This window comes from Mobula birostris, chromosome 18, assembly GCF_030028105.1.
Source record: "Mobula birostris isolate sMobBir1 chromosome 18, sMobBir1.hap1, whole genome shotgun sequence".
In the NCBI taxonomy this organism is placed as follows: domain Eukaryota; kingdom Metazoa; phylum Chordata; class Chondrichthyes; order Myliobatiformes; family Myliobatidae; genus Mobula; species Mobula birostris.
The window spans coordinates 27,918,036-27,934,048 of NC_092387.1; the positions used below are offsets into that span (position 1 = coordinate 27,918,036).

The 16,013-nt window shown below is 43.7% G+C and overlaps 1 protein-coding gene across 16 annotated transcripts in view; it reads right to left on the bottom strand.

The window, feature by feature from the left end:
* The window catches only part of LOC140211819 (CUGBP Elav-like family member 4), an 860,614-nt gene that overhangs the window by 188,803 nt on the left and 655,798 nt on the right, over positions 1-16,013 (bottom strand). For 2 of the 16 annotated variants that reach the window (XM_072281982.1, XM_072281974.1), the window contains exon 5: positions 12,205-12,215. The exons of the other annotated variants lie outside the window; for them this stretch is intronic. In XM_072281982.1, the coding sequence (XP_072138083.1) occupies positions 12,205-12,215 (11 nt within the window). The remainder of the gene's footprint in view (positions 1-12,204; positions 12,216-16,013) is intronic. 16 annotated transcript variants of the gene reach the window in all.

Below are 16,013 nucleotides of genomic sequence, written 5' to 3' on the forward strand. Positions count from 1 at the left end.
GATGGCATTTTTGCAAGAGACAGGGTGAGAAGAGGAATAGTCCAGATAGCTGTGAGAGTCAGTAGGCTTATAGTAGACATCAGTGGATAAGCTGTCTCCAGAGACAGAGACAGAAAGATCTAGAAAGGGGAGGGAGGTGTCGGAAATGGACCAGGTAAACGTGAGGGCAGGGTGAAAGTTGGAGGCAAAGTTAATAAAGTCAACGAGTTCTGCATGCGTGCAGGAAGCAGCGCCAATGCAGTCGTCGATGTAGCGAAGGAAAAGTGGGGGACAGATACCAGAATAGGCACGGAACATAAATTGTTCCACAAAGCCAACAAAAAGGCAGGCATAGCTAGGACCCATACGGGTGCCCATAGCTACACCTTTAGTTTGGAGGAAGTGGGAGGAGCCAAAGGAGAAATTATTAAGAGTAAGGACCAATTCTGCTGGACGGAGCAGAGTGGTGGTATAGGGGAACTGATTAGGTCTGGAATCCAAAAAGAAGCGTAGAGCTTTGAGACCTTCCTGATGGGGGATGGAAGTACATAAGGACTGGACATCCATGATGAAAATAAAGCGGTGGGGGCCAGGGAACTTAAAATCATCGAAAAGTTTAAGAGCATGAGAAGTGTCACGAACATAGGTCGGAAGGGATTGAACAAGGGGTGATAAAACAGTGTCGAGGTATGCAGAAATGAGTTCGGTGGGGCAGGAGCAAGCTGAGACAATAGGTCGGCCAGGACAGGCAGGTTTGTGGATCTTGGGTAGGAGGTAGAAACGGGAAGTGCGGGGTGTGGGAACTATAAGGTTGGTAGCAGTGGATGGGAGATCCCCTGAGCGGATAAAGTCAGTGATGGTGTGGGAGACAATGGCCTGGTGCTCCTTAGTGGGGTCACGATCGAGGGGTAAATAAGAGGAGGTATCCGCGAGTTGTCACTGTGCCTCGGCAAGGTAGAGGTCAGTACGCCAGACTACAACAGCACCCCCCTTATCAGCAGGTTTAATAATAAGGTTAGGATTAGTGCGGAGGGAGCGGAGAGCAGAGCGTTCCGAAGGAGTGAGGTTGGAATGGGGACAAGGTGTGGTAAAGTCGAGACGGTTGATGTCCCGTCGGCAGTTAGCAATAAAGAGATCCAGAGCAGGCAGAAGGCCAGAGCGGGGTGTCCATGAAGAAGAGGAGGGTTGAAGACGGGAGAAGGGGTCATCGGTGGGGGTGGAAGAGTCCTTGCCGAAGAAGTAGACTCGGAGATGGAGACGGCGGAAGAAAAGTTCCGCATCATGGCGAACACGGAACTCGCTGAGGTGTGGGCGAAGGGGGACAAAGGTGAGGCCCTTACTGAGAACAGAGTGTTCTGCCTCCGACAGTTGAAGGTCGGAGGGGATGGTAAAGACCCGGCACGGATGAGAGCTGGGAAAGGTGTATTGTCTTCACCAAACCTGGGATCCCTGAGCCATGAGCATTTAAAATGAAGAGAAAGGTTCCTGAAAGACATTGATAACATCAAATCTATGCGTCAAGATAAAGGCTGGAAATAACTCACCATTTCCCAAACTACCTACCCACTGATTCCACCAAAGACCACCTGCTGGACTCGTGGCAGGCACTTTGGATACCAAGTTGACCAAGTGGAATGGGAGAAAGTCATTCTTGAACCAAAGGGAGAGCCTTAGTATAAAGCAAGTGAGGGTTTCGGAATTCACCAAAACCTCTCCCTGCCAACCCCCAGAAACATGGGTGTCACTAAACGCAAGCCGGTCTATTGTCTGATGTAGTAACAACCAAAGATGAAAACTTTCCATTGTCAGAAATAAAGACAATAGTCTTTTAATTTCCAGAGAAAGAATACCTGGTCCTTGAGGGATAATATTCACACCTGCAAAATCTAGTTAAAATATTAACATCTTTCCCTTTCAACAGATACTACCTGGCTTGTCAATTATTTGCAACACATTTTGACTTTGTTTCAGGTTTCCAATGTTTACATTTTTATTTGATTTTCCTTAAGTACTTGTTAGATACTTAAAATAAATTGTCATTAATACTCAGCAGGACAGGAGGCATCTGTGGAGAGAGGACTAGTTTATGTTTTAAGTTCAGAATCCTTCAACAGAACCAATATCCATGGAAAAGAAACAACAGTGAATTCAGCAGTAAATGCAAGTCAAAGCCAAAATGCAGTATATACTGAAAATCTAAATTAAAAACAGAAAATGCTAAAAACATTCAGATCTAGATCCAAAGTATAAACTACTTCTCTTTCCACAGATGCTGCCTGACATGTCAAATGTCTCCTGTATTTTCAGGCTTTATTTCAGCTCTTCAACATCTGCAAGGCACTTTTTCATTGTCAGCTTAAATCATTACATGTATTACTGAATTGTAGATAAAAATGTTTTTGACAAATAACTGAAAGTGACTTTTCAGTTCTGAGGAAGTTGCTTGCTCTGGTAAATAGTACTTCATCAATCGTCGTTTTGAACTTGTGGCCTGAAACAAAATCCTAGATATTTCATACATATACACCCAGAGAAATAAATATCTACCACATTAGAAACATGTATGAGGTAATGAAACTCCCTGGTAAGGTCAGAGAGAAGAAACAAAACCATGATTACATTGCGTGATTTGACTTGAAATAATCTGAACTTTGAACAAGCTGTGTACGTATTATTAGAATTGAACATTCATAAGATCAGACACTTTTGCCTTTTTTGCGGAACATCCTCCAGGCTTTATTTTCAACCTTTCAAACTGCATGGGTCATGCATCAAGGTGCAGTGGAAGAAGAAATCCACTATAGGCCTCACAAATTGAAAGGAGCCTTGCACTTGGACTATGTGCACTTTGCAATCTGCCCTCGAGCAGGCAGACAAAATCCATCCAGTTTCAGCTCTGCCTCTGCTTGAGCACCAGCTTCAGCCTAAAAACTGATTGTCACACTGAGATATGGGAGCAGCATCAAGAAATCTATTAAGGGCCAGACTTTCTCTCTGAGAAGATGTCTTTTACCCTGACACCTTGATTAAATAGATTTGGCCTGTTTCCACATTATGTAAAGGGAGATATTTAATGCATTACATTTTCTTTTAGATTACTGGAGTGGCGAGACTGTGCAGATCACGACCAGATATTTGTCATAGTTTCCTATTACATAAAAAGAGTCCATTTGACCCATCGTGTCTCTGCCAGCTCTGAGAACAATATCTAAAATCCCATATCCCTGCCATCCTTGTGTGCCCCTCAAATAATTATCCCAACAGATTTTAAAGGATGTTTCCATCTCTGGCTCTACCTCGTTGCAAAGCACTTCATTTTCCATACTATGAAGCATTAGGGCCAATTTAATCTCCCACCACAAATTTGTGAAAGATTTTATCCTGGTTGGTTCCTCCAAATAGTTTTCATCACATTTTGTACATTATTTGCAGAATTTAGTTCACGGATGAATATTGGAGGCAGAATACAAGGTGATACACAATGCAGTGGACGATAAGGTACATGCTCAGAATGAGAGGCGAGGAATTTTTTTCAGCCAGAGGTTGGTCATCCTGTGGAATTCAATGCCACAGTTGGCTCTGGAGCCCAAGTCATTGGAGTATATTCAAAGCAGCAGTTGATAGGTCCTTGCTTAGTGAAGGTGTCAAAGGTTACGGGAAGCAGGAATGAGGATGGGGTTAAGAGGGAATAATAATTTAGCCATGATCAAATGGCGGAGCAGACTCAATGGGCCAAGTGACCCAATTCTACATCTATGGACTATGGACTAATCCTTTATCTAACGTGGCGTTTACTCTTTATCTTTGCAAACACATGGGGAGAATTAAAGGTAGGATTGTTTTTGGGTTGGCTTAGATGTGTGGTTGATGGTTAACATGGATCCAGTGGGCTAAAGGGCATATTTTCATGATCTTTTCCTCTCTAACACTCTATAAAACAAAACTCTGATTAAGTATGCCTTCTGTATTTCCTATCCCAATGGAATTAGTTCTACTCTCTCAATGATTTACTGCATTTGAGTTTTTATCTTACAAAATTTTCACAGTCCTATTTCTCTGGATTTTCCTTTCATTCAGTTTCATACCATAGCAACCTCATTCCCCCCCTCTACAAAAGATGGCGGTGAGATGACTGTAGTGGAGATACTTCCATTGCGTGTAACAGGTTGGTACAAAGGATGGTTCGCTGGGCTACTTCAGAGAGTGGCACTGAGTCAACCACAGTTTAGACAACAGGGCAGTCAGATATTGGACATAAAGGTTAAGGATGACAGGTTTCCTTCTCTCAATGACATAAGCAAACCATAATTTTTACAACTATGCCAGCTTTTTCACAATTCCAAACTTATCCATTAAATCAATTTCAATACAAGAGATTCTGCAGATGTTGGAAGTCCAGAGGAACACAAACAAATGCTGGAGATACTCAGCAGGTCAGGCAGCATCAATGGAGAGGAATAAGGAGTAAACGTTTCAGGCTGGGACCCTTCATTAGGACTATGTGTGACTCCAAATCAACTTGGTTTCCTCAGCTGCAATAATGGGATTTGAACCCATATCTACAGATCAGTATTTCAAGCCTGATGATTATTAGGCCGGTATAATAAGTCTATTGTAGTCTTTTCTGTATGTGTGCTACTGATACTAAATAAATCAATGTTTTGTGGATTTTTTTCTTTGCATTCCTAAAACAACATTTAAAAATTTTTAATCTTATATTAAAGCAATCCCCTTTGCTGCTTTTACCTTCCTTTGATCATATTCCCAGGGAACATTACATCCAGTTTCCCCCACTGGTCTCTGTGATCTCCCATTGTTTAGGAGCTGTGGTGAAAGCAACAGTCTGGGAGGAAAACCAAAGCTGGTAGCTTGTGTTAAAAGCAACACACACAAAAATGCTGGAGGAACTCCGCAGGTTAAGCAGCATTTATGGAGAGGAATAAAGAGTTGATGCTTTGGGCTGATACCCTTCATCAGGGCTCATGTTGTGCGTTTATTCCTCTCCATAGGTGCTGCCTGGACTGTTGTGCTCTTCCAAAATGTTGTATTTGTTGCTCAAGACTTCCAGCATCTGCTATGTCTCTTGTGTCTATGGTGTTAAATTTCAAAGTGGCATTGACCCCAGTCTAACTCAAGCCATAGAGTGATGCAGCATGGAGATATGACCTTTAACCCACTGGGACCACACCAATATTAAACACCAATTTACAATATCCCGTTTTATTCTCCAAACATTCCTATCACTTCCAGCCCCCTCAGATTCTAATACTCATTTATACATTAGGGGAAAATTACAGCATCAAATAACCTGACTTTAGGATGTGGGAGGAATTAAAAGCACCTCAAGGAAACCCAGAAGGTCACAGGTAGAAGGTGCAAACTCCACTTAGGCATCATCGGATGTCAGAATTGAACCTGGGTCTCTGGAACTGTGAGGCAGGGACACTTGGGCAACACCACAGCCCAACTGAGTTAGAGTCACACAGGCTGAGGAAACCAGATTCAGTTAGAGACTGTTGAGTGACCTGAACTTTCACCAAATGGACCATAATAGAATCTCCCATTGAAGCTGTAGAGAATTAACATTTGTCCGGCCTTAATGCAGGAGATGCACTGATATAGCGTCTTCTGAAATTCAGGATGTTTCAAAGTGCAGAACATAAATGTAGGCACTGCAACCAATTTGCAATCAGCAGACACACAAAAAGTAATATGAAGGTGAGTAGTGATATTGGTAATGGAGTCATGGAGTACTATGGTATAGAAACAGGCCTTTCAGCTGATCTAGTCCATACCAACCACATCTTCTGTCTAGTCCCATCTACCTGCACCCAGACCATATCCCTCCATACCCCTCCCATCTGTGTAACTACCCAAATTATCTTAAGTGTTACAACTGAACTCTCATCTACCACTTCCATTGGCAGCTCATCCCAAATTTGCACCAGACTCTAAGTGGAGAAGTTCCATCTTAGGATCTCCTTAAATATTTACCCTTAAGTATGACCTCTCGTTCTACTCTCACCCCACTAGAGAGGAAAAGGCTTGCATTCATTCACCACCTATATCCCTCACAATTTTTTATATCTCTACCAAATCTCCCCTCCTTTTCCTGTGTTCCGGTGAATAAAATCTTAGCCTAATCAACCATTCTCTATTACTGAAGTCCTCAAGTCCTACCAACATTTGTAAGAATGCTCTCTGTACTCTTTCAGGCTTATTGATAACTTCCTGTAGGGAGGTGACAGAAGTGTACATAATACTTTAAATTCGGCCTCACCAATGTTTTATACAACTTCAGCATAGCATCTCAACTTCTGTACTTAGTGCCCTGATTTATGAAGGCCAACATGCAAAAAGCTCTCTTTACAACCCTATTCACCTCTGATGCCACTTTAAAAGAATTATAGATTGGTGTTCCAGGCTCCCTTTGTTCTATCACATACCTTAGAGTCCTGGCATTCACTGTGTAAAGCTTTCCCTGGTTTGTCCTTCCAAAGTAAAATACCTCTTATTTGTCTGCATTAAATTCCATCTGCCATTTTTCAGCCTACTTTCCTAGCTGATTGAGATTACATTGTGGGCTTTGATAGCCTTCCTCACATCCATTAGTCCCTAAGGTTGATGGCTATATATTAACCAATATACCAGACTTCAAAATGCCTTGGGTCTACTACTGTCAGCTGAGGGAAGAGACATTGCCTAGGTTTATCTGCTTATCCAGAATTTCTGATAGAGCAGCCTTCTCCCTGTGCTTGGCAATCTTGCCTATTCACTCTGGAATGTGTACACAATCGGTTTGCCAGTGAACTGACAATGGAACAAAAACAGATTATTTGAACCTTTTTTCTTCTCCTCCCTCCCATTGGACAGAAGATACAAAAGCTTGAAAGCATATATCACCATGCTTAAGGATAGCTTCCACTGTTATAATACAAATAATGGTCCTTTAGTACAATAAAATGGACTCTTAATATCACAATCTACCTCGTATTGGTCTTTCATGTTATTGTCTACCTGCACTGCATTTCCTCTGTAATTGTAACACTTTATTCTGTGTTCTGTTTTGTTTTCCCTTGTACCACCTCGTGTTGGCACATGGCCAAGTAGTTAAGGTATTCGTCTAGTGATTTGAAGGTCGCTAGTTCGAGCCTTGGCTGAAGCAGCATGTGTGTCCTTGAGCAAGGCACTTAACCACACATTGCTCTGCGACGACACCGGTGCCAAGCTGTATGGGTCCCAATGCCCTTCCCTTGCACAACATCGGTGTCGTGGAGAGGGGGGACTTGCAGCATGGGCAACTGCTGGTCTTCCATACAACCTTGCCCAGGCTTGCGCCCTGGAAACCTTCCAAGGCGCAAATCCATGGTCTCATGAGACTAACGAATACCTATAAGATACTACCTCACTGTACTGTTAATTGAAATGATCTATGGGGATGACATGCAAATCCTAGTTTTTAACTGTGTCTCAGTATATATGACAATAATAAACGAATCTGTCTGTCTCAGAGGCTGACATCAGAGCATCTTTCAAGAGGGTGAACCCTCGCAAGGAGACAGGACCTGATGGTGTACCTGGCAGGGCTCAGAAAATCTGTGCCAACCAACTGGCAGGAGTGTTCAAGGATAGCTTCAATCTCACTGATACAGGTAGAGGATCCCATCTGCTTCAAGACAGCAACAATCATACCAGTGTGCAAGAAGAACAGGGTAAGCTGCCTCAATGACTATCAACCAGTTGCACTCACACCTACAATGGTAAAGTGCTTTTAAGAGGTTGGTAATGACCAGAATCAACTCCTGCCTAAGCAAGAACCTGCCCCCACAGCAATTTGCCTATTGTCACAATAGGTCTTCAGCAGATGCTGTCTCACTGGCTCTCCACACAGCCTTGTATCATCTGGGCAATAGCAATATCTACATCAGGCTAACAACAGGAATTTTGCAGATGATGGAAATTCAAGCAACACACATAAAAGTTGCTGGTGAACACAGCAGGCCAGGCAGCATCTCTAGAGGGAGGTGCAATCGACGTTTCAGGCCGAGACCCTTCGTCACGACTAACTGAAGGAAGAGTGAGTAAGAGATTTGAAAGTTGGAGGGGGAGGGGGAGATCCAAAATGATAGGAGAAGACAGGAGGGGGAGGGATGGAGCCAAGAGCTGGACAGGTGATAGGCAAAAGGGATACGAGAGGATCATGGGACAGGAGGTCCGGGAAGAAAGACGGGGAGGGGGGGGGACCCAGAGGATGGGCAAGGGGTATATTCAGAGGGACAGAGGGAGAAAAAGGAGAGTGAGAGAAAGAATGTGTGTATAAAAATAAGTAACAGATGGGGTACGAGGGGGAGGTGGGGCATTAGCGGAAGTTAGAGAAGTCGATGTTCATGCCGTCAGGTTGGAGGCTACCCAGACGGAATATAAGGTGTTGTTCCTCCAACCTGAGTGTGGCTTCATCTTTACAGTAGAGGAGGCCGTGGATAGACATGTCAGAATGGGAATGGGATGTGGAATTAAAATGTGTGGCCACTGGGAGATTCTGCTTTCTCTGGCGGACAGAGCGTAGATGTTCAGCAAAGCGGTCTCCCAGTCTGCGTCGCATCTTGCCAATATATAAAAGGCCACATTGGGAGCACCAGATGCAGTATATCACCCCAGCTGACTCATAGGTGAAGTGTTGCCTCACCTGGAAGGACTGTTTGGGGCCCTGAATGATGGTAAGGGAGGAAGTGTAAGGGCATGTGTAGCACTTGTTCCGTTTACACGGATAAGTGCCAGGAGGGAGATCAGTGGGGAGGGATGGGGGTGACGAATGGACAAGGGAGTTGCGTAGGGAGCGATTTCTGCGGAATGCAGAGAGAGGCTTCTTTTTGGATTCCAGACCTAATCAGTTCCCCTCTACCACCACTCTGCTCCATCTAGCGGAATTAGTCCTTACTCTTAATAATTTCTCCTTTGGCTCCCCCCACTTCCTCCAAACTAAAGGTGTAGCTATGGGCACCCGTATGGGTCCTAGCTATGCCTGCCTTTTTGTTGGCTCTGTGGAACAATCTATGTTCCGTGCCTATTCTGGTATCTGTCCCCCACTTTTCCTTCGCTACATCGACGACTGCATTGGCGCTGCTTCCTGCACGCATGCAGAACTCGTTGACTTTATTAACTTTGCCTCCAACTTTCACCCTGCCCTCAAGTTTACCTAGTCCATTTCCGACACCTCCCTCCCCTTTCTAGATCTTTCTGTCTCTGTCTCTGGAGCCAGCTTATCCACTGATGTCTACTATAAGCCTACTGACTCTCACAGCTACCTGGACTATTCCCCTTCTCACCCTGTCTCTTGCAAAAACACCATCTCCTTCTCGCAATTCCTCCGTCTCCGCCGCATCTGCTCTCAGGCTGAGGCTTTTCATTCTAGGACGAGGGAGATGTCTTCCTTTTTTAAAGAAAGGGGCTTCCCTTCCTCCACTATCAACTCTGCTCTTAAACGTATCTCCCCCATTTCACGTACATCTGCTCTCACTCCATCCTCCCACCACCCGACTAGGAATAGGGTTCCTCTGGTCCTCACCTACCACCCCACCAGCCTCCGGGTCCAACATATTATTCTCCGTAACTTCCGCCACCTCCAACGGGATCCCACCACTAAGCACATCTTTCCCTCCCCCCCTCTGCATTCCGCAGGGATCGCTCCCTACACAACTCCCTTGTCCATTCGTCCCCCCCATCCCTCCCCACTGATCTCCCTCCTGGCACTTATCCGTGTAAGCAGAACAAGTGCTACACATGCCCTTACACTTCCTCCCTTACCACCATTCAGGGCCCCAAACAGTCCTTCCAGGTGAGGCAACACTTCACCTGTGAGTCGGCTGGGGTGATATACTGCGTCCGGTGCTCCCGACGTGGCCTTTTATATATTGACGAGACCCGACGCAGACTGGGAGACTGCTTTGCTGAACATCTACGCTCTGTCCGCCAGAGAAAGCAGGATCTCCCAGTGGCCACAGTCTTTCTCCCCCAGTCTTTCTTCCCGGACCTCCTGTCCCATGATCCTCTCGTATCCCCTTTTGCCTATCACCTGTCCAGCTCTTGGCTCCATCCCTCCCCCTCCTGTCTTCTCCTATCATTTTGGATCTCCCCCTCCCCCTCCAACTTTCAAACCCCTTACTCATTCTTCCTTCAGTTAGTCCTGACGAAGGGTCTCGGCCTGAAACGTCGACTGCACCTCTACATCAGGCTGTTCTTTATTGATTACAGCTCAGCGTTCAACACCATCATGCTCTCAGTGGTAATCAACAAGCTCCAAAGCCTGGGTCTCTGTACCTCCCTCTGCAACTGGATCCTTGACTTCCTTACGAGGAGACCACAGTCAGTGCCAATCGGAAATAACATCTCCATCTCCAAGGATGCGTGCTTAGCTCACTGTTCTACTCTCTCTACATCCACAACTATATGGCTAGGTACAGCTCAAAAGGGATCTATAAGTTTGCCAATGACTCAACTATTGCTGGCAGAATTTTAGATGGTGACAAGGAGGCATACAGGAGTAAGATTGATCAACTGGTTGTGTTGTGTCACAACAACAACCTTACACTCAGTAAGACCAAAGGATTGATGTGGACTTCAGGAAGAGGAAGTTAAAGGAACACACACCAGTCCTCATTGAGGGATCAGCAGTGGAAAGTTTGAGCAGTTCAATTTCCTGAGTGTCTCATCTCTGATGATTTATCCTGTACCAGCATATTGATGCAATTACAAAGAAGGCACCAACAGCAGCTATATTTTATTAGGAGTCTGAGGAAACTTGGTGTGACACTAAAGAATCTCACGAATTTCTACCGATCTACTGTGGAGAGCATTCTAACTGGTTGCATCAGTGTCTGGAATGGAGAGGCAATTGCAGAGAAACAGAAAAAAACTGCAGAAAGTTGTAAAGTTATCCAGCTCCATCATAGACACTAGCCTCCCCAGTGTCAAGGACATCTTTGAAAGGAGATGCTTCGAAAAGGCAGCATCCATCGCCAAGGACACCCATCACCCAGGACATGTCCTCTGTTGATTGCTACCATCAAGGAGGAGGTACAGGAGCTGAAGACACACACTCAATGCTTGAGAAACAGCTTCTTCCCCTCTGCCATCAGATTTCTGAATGCACAATGAACCCATGTGCACTACCTCAATATTTTTTCTCTTTTTGCACTACTTGTTTAATTTTTTAAGTATATTTCTTATTATAACTTATATTTTTAAAATTATGATGTATTGCAATGTACTGCTGCCGCAGAACAACAAATTTCACTACATACACCAGTGATATTACACCTAATTCTGATTCTGATTTAATGGTTTGCCAATGTATCCTCTCCCAGGAGATTATAGGGGCTGGGTCATTTCTAGAATACAAACTGTTATGTTCAGGTAATCATTGCAAACAGCGGTTCTATTTTTCTTCCCTCAGGATCTAAACTTTAAATCCAGTTAAGGATGTTTTGTGAGAAGTGACATTCAAGCGAAATACAGTTAAAGGGCAATTCTCATCAAGTAAATTGTTTTACAGACCTGTTTATTAGGTTAGTAAAATAAAGCAAAGTGCAATAATGGAATCAATAATACCAATCAGGTCTGAAGGTGTTGCAGACACTCTATAGATCAAAACGGCATTCTAAAAGTCGTTGCTCTGAATGAATGCAATGTGGCAATCACAGAGCAGGTCTGGTGGACATATTGGACTGGGAGCCTCCCTTTGAAGCATCTGCTATGATCATCAAATGCCTTACCCTCCCTTTCCTAGGTGGATGGCTGAGCTTACAGACCACACCTGCCTGCCCAAAAATAAAATCCAAATGTTAACAAGTTCAAGCTAAAATAAATAAACAAAAAGAGAAAAAATGGAGTGTTTCTATCTAGAAACGTGTCCTCTTTCACTACTGAATAATTTTTGTAGTTGTGGTTGATAGTACTTTGCATCCCACCTCTAAAATTAATTTCACTGTAAACAATGGAATGTATTTCAGAGGCAGCGCTCTGGTGTTTCGTGGGGTGAATTCCTAAGTACGTGTCTTCTACAACCTCATTGTACAATTAGTGGCCACTTTATTAGATACACCTTAGTACACAAGCAGGTCAGACAGCATCTATGGAAATGAAAGAACAGTCAATGTTTTGGGCTGAGACCCTTCTTCAAGACTGGAAAAGAAGGGGGAAGGCCTCAGAATAAAAAGCTGATGAGACAGGAAGGAGGACTAGCTAAAAGGAGATAGGTGACACCAGGTGGGTGGTAAAGGTATAGGGCTAGAGAAGAAGGCATCTCATAAGAGATTGGACCATGGGAGTGGACCATGGGAGGAAGGGAAGAAGGAGAGGCACTAGGGAAGGTGATAGGCAGGCGAGAAGATTTAAGAGGCCAGAGTGGGAAATTGAAGAAGAGTGAAGGGGAAGGGAAAAATTACTGGAAGGAGAGATCAATGTTCATGTCATCAGTTTGGAGACTACCTAAAGGGGATATGAGGTGTTGCTTCTCCACCCTGAGAGAGCCCCCATTGTGGTAAAAGAAGAGGCCATGCACCAACAAGGGAATGGGGATGGGAATTAAAATGGCTGGTCACCGGTAAATTCTGCTTTTGGTGGTTCGAGCAGAGGTGCTAGCCAAATCAGTCTCACGGTTTACTTCGGGTGTCACTATTGTAGAGGAGGTCACATTGGGAGCATCGGACACAATAGACAACCCATCAGATTTGTAGGTGAGGTGTTGCCTCACCTGGAAGAATTGTTAAGGGACCTAAATGGAGGTAAGGGAGGAGATGAATGGGCAGGTGCCACATTTCCATCACTTGCAGGGGTATGTGCCAGGACGGAGATTAGTGGAGAGGAACGAATGGACACGGGAATCGGGAGGAAGTGATCTCTGTGGAAAGTGGAGAATTGGTGGGGAGTGGGGTGGGGTAAAGATGTGTTTGGTTGTAGGATCTCATTGAATATGGTAGGAATTGTGGAGAATGATGTGTTGGATGAGGAGGCTAGTGTGGTGGTAGGTGGCATCTCATTCCCATTCTGACATGTCTATCCACGGCCTCCTCTACTGTAAAGATGAAACCACACTCAGGTTGGTGGAACAACACTTTATATTCCGTCTGGGTAGCCTCCAACCTGATGGCATGAACATTGACTTCTCAAACTTCCGCTAATGCCCCACCTCCCCCTTGTACCCCATCCGTTATTTATTTATATACACACATTCTTTCTCTCTCTCTCCTTTTTCTCCCTCTGTCCTTCTGACTATACCCCTTGCCCACCCTCTGGGTTTTTCCCCCCTCCCACTTTTCCTTCTCCCTGGGCCTCCTGTCCCATGATCCTCTCATATCCCTTTTGCCAATCACCTGTCCAGCTCTTGGCTCCATCCCTCCCCCTCCTGTCTTCTCCTATCATTTTGGAACTCCCCCTCTCCCTCCCACTTTCAAATCTCTTACTAGCTCTTTCTTCAGTTAGTCATGACCAAGGGTCTCAGCCCGAAACGTCGACTGTACCGCTTCCTAGAGACGCTGCCTGGCCTGCTGCATTCACCAGCAACTTTGATGTGTGTTGATCTAATCAGCCAGTCATGTGGCAGCAACTCATTCCATAAAAGCATGCAGTCATGGTCAAGATGTTCATTTGTTGCTGAGACGAAACACTTAAGTGATCTTGACAGTGAATTGATTGTTGGTGCCAGATGGGTGGTTTGAGTAGTTCAGAAGTTGCTAATATCCTGGGATTTTCATGCACAGCAGTCTCTAGAGTTTATACATAATGGTGTGAAAAAACCGATAGCGTTCAGTGAGTGGCAATTCTATGGCGGAAAATGTCTTATTAATTAGAGAGGTCAGAGGAGAATGGCCAGATTGGCTCAAGCTGATAGGAAGGGGATAGTAACTTGAATAACCATGTGTTACAACAGTGGTGTGCAAAAGCTTATCCCTGAATGCACAACATGTCTAATCTTGAAATGGACGGGCTACAACAGTAAAAGATCAGATCAGTTCCATTCCGAAATGTAATAAAGTAGCTGCTGAATGTATTTCTCTTAATTACTGAAACAACTTTGAAGTGTAGTGCAATGTTGGAAGAGGATCATTAAATTTCACACAGAAAGTTCTCCTGCAAAGCAGCTATCTGACCTGCTGAGTTCCTCCAGCATGTTGTACATGTTGCTCAAGAGAACTAAGAGTAGGTTTTCACAGGCATGTTCAAGTTCACGGCAGGCTTGGAAACGATCTGTTCTGATTTAGCAGATTGCTCAATGGCCAAGGAACACATAATGAGTAAAGATGTAAGGAAAATGTGAGGAAAAAATTCAAATACATGGTGGTATTGGGTTAGGTGACTGCATGTAGAGGGGGTGGGAAAAGTCTAATGTTTTCAGAAGGGAATTGGATGGGCACTAGAGAGAAAAATAACAACAATAATAATTGGGCTAATGGGAAAAAGTAGGGGAATTATTCTGAATAAATTGCTCATCAAAGAGTTAGACCGTACTGAATGGACTAAATGGCCTTCGTACCCAGGATAACAATTCTATGGTCCTAAGTGTTTGACTCAGGAGTGCAACCATTATCTAACATTTCACAGGATCACAGAGCATTGTATGCCCTTGTGCACATCTCTTCTCAGCCATTTCTGTTCCAAAGAGAATCCTGGCTTCTCCAGTCTAATCCTGGAGCTGAAACTCTTCATTCTTGGTACCATTCCAGTTAAACTCATCCATTCCCTCTTTAGGACCTTCACAGCTTTTTTGACTTTCAGCAAACAGAATTGAATGCAATACTCAATTAAGGTTTAAATGGTGTTAGAAGGTGTCTCAAAGCGAAGAAATAAGCAATTTAATGACTTTGTATTCTGTTCTCAGAAAGTTTTAAGGCAGTACACGGTCATTCAACTTCTCCAAACTACTGAACTGAGGTAAAATGTGTTGCTTAAGAGGAAAATCATAGGAATTTCTGTTTAAGCTTTGCTCTTAGTGTTTTTCAATATGTATGAGTTTATTCTGCAAGGATAGATTTAATTTTATGGCAAACAACCGTTACTCTTAGTTGAAAAAGAAAAGAAATCTAAGTTGAAAGTTCAAAGTAAATTTATTATCGAAGTGTCTGTCACCATATACAACCCGGAGATTCATTTTCTTGTAGGAATTTACTGTAGATACAAAGAAATACAATGGAATTAAAGAAAAATTGCACACAAAGATGGACAAACAACCAATGTGCAATAGAAGATAAACTGTGCAAATACAAAATAAGTAAATTAATATGTAATAAATAATATTGATAAGATGAGTTGTAGAATCCTTGAAAGTGAGTCCATGGGTTGTGGAACCAGTCATCATGCCTACACTCATTATCACCAAAGTCACTACTATTCTGCCAAAGCATCTTGAAGGAAATCTTTCTGAATTTTTATGAGAGAAGAGATGAAACATGAAGGTAAACTAGCCACAGATATAAAAAAAGATACCAAAAGTTTTTCAGATATATAAAGACTAAAAGAGAATTGAAAGAGGCTATCCGACCATTGGAAAATGACACTGCAGAGGTAGTAAAGGGAAACAAGGACATGACAGAAGAACTTAATAAGCATTTTATGTCAGCCTTCACCGCGGAAGATGCCAGCAATGTGCCAGAAATTCGCGAGTGTCAGGGGGCAGAAGTGAGTGCAACTGCTATTATTAGGGAAAAGGTGCTTGGGAAGCTGAAAGGTTTGAAAATAGGTAAGTCATCTGGACCAGGTGGACTACACCCCAAGGTTCTGAAAGAGGGAGCTGAAGAAATTATGGAGGCAATAATAATGATCTTTCAAGAATTACATGATCTTAGAAAGTTTCCAAAGCACTAGACAATTGAAAAAGCCACTCAACTCTTTAGGAAGGGAGGGAGGCAGAAGAAAGGAAATTATAGGCCAGTTAGCCAGACTTCAGTGGTTGGGAAAATGTTGGAGTCCATTATTAAGGATGAGATTTCAGGGTACATTACTTAGAGGCATATGATAAAATTCATCAAAGTCAGCATGGT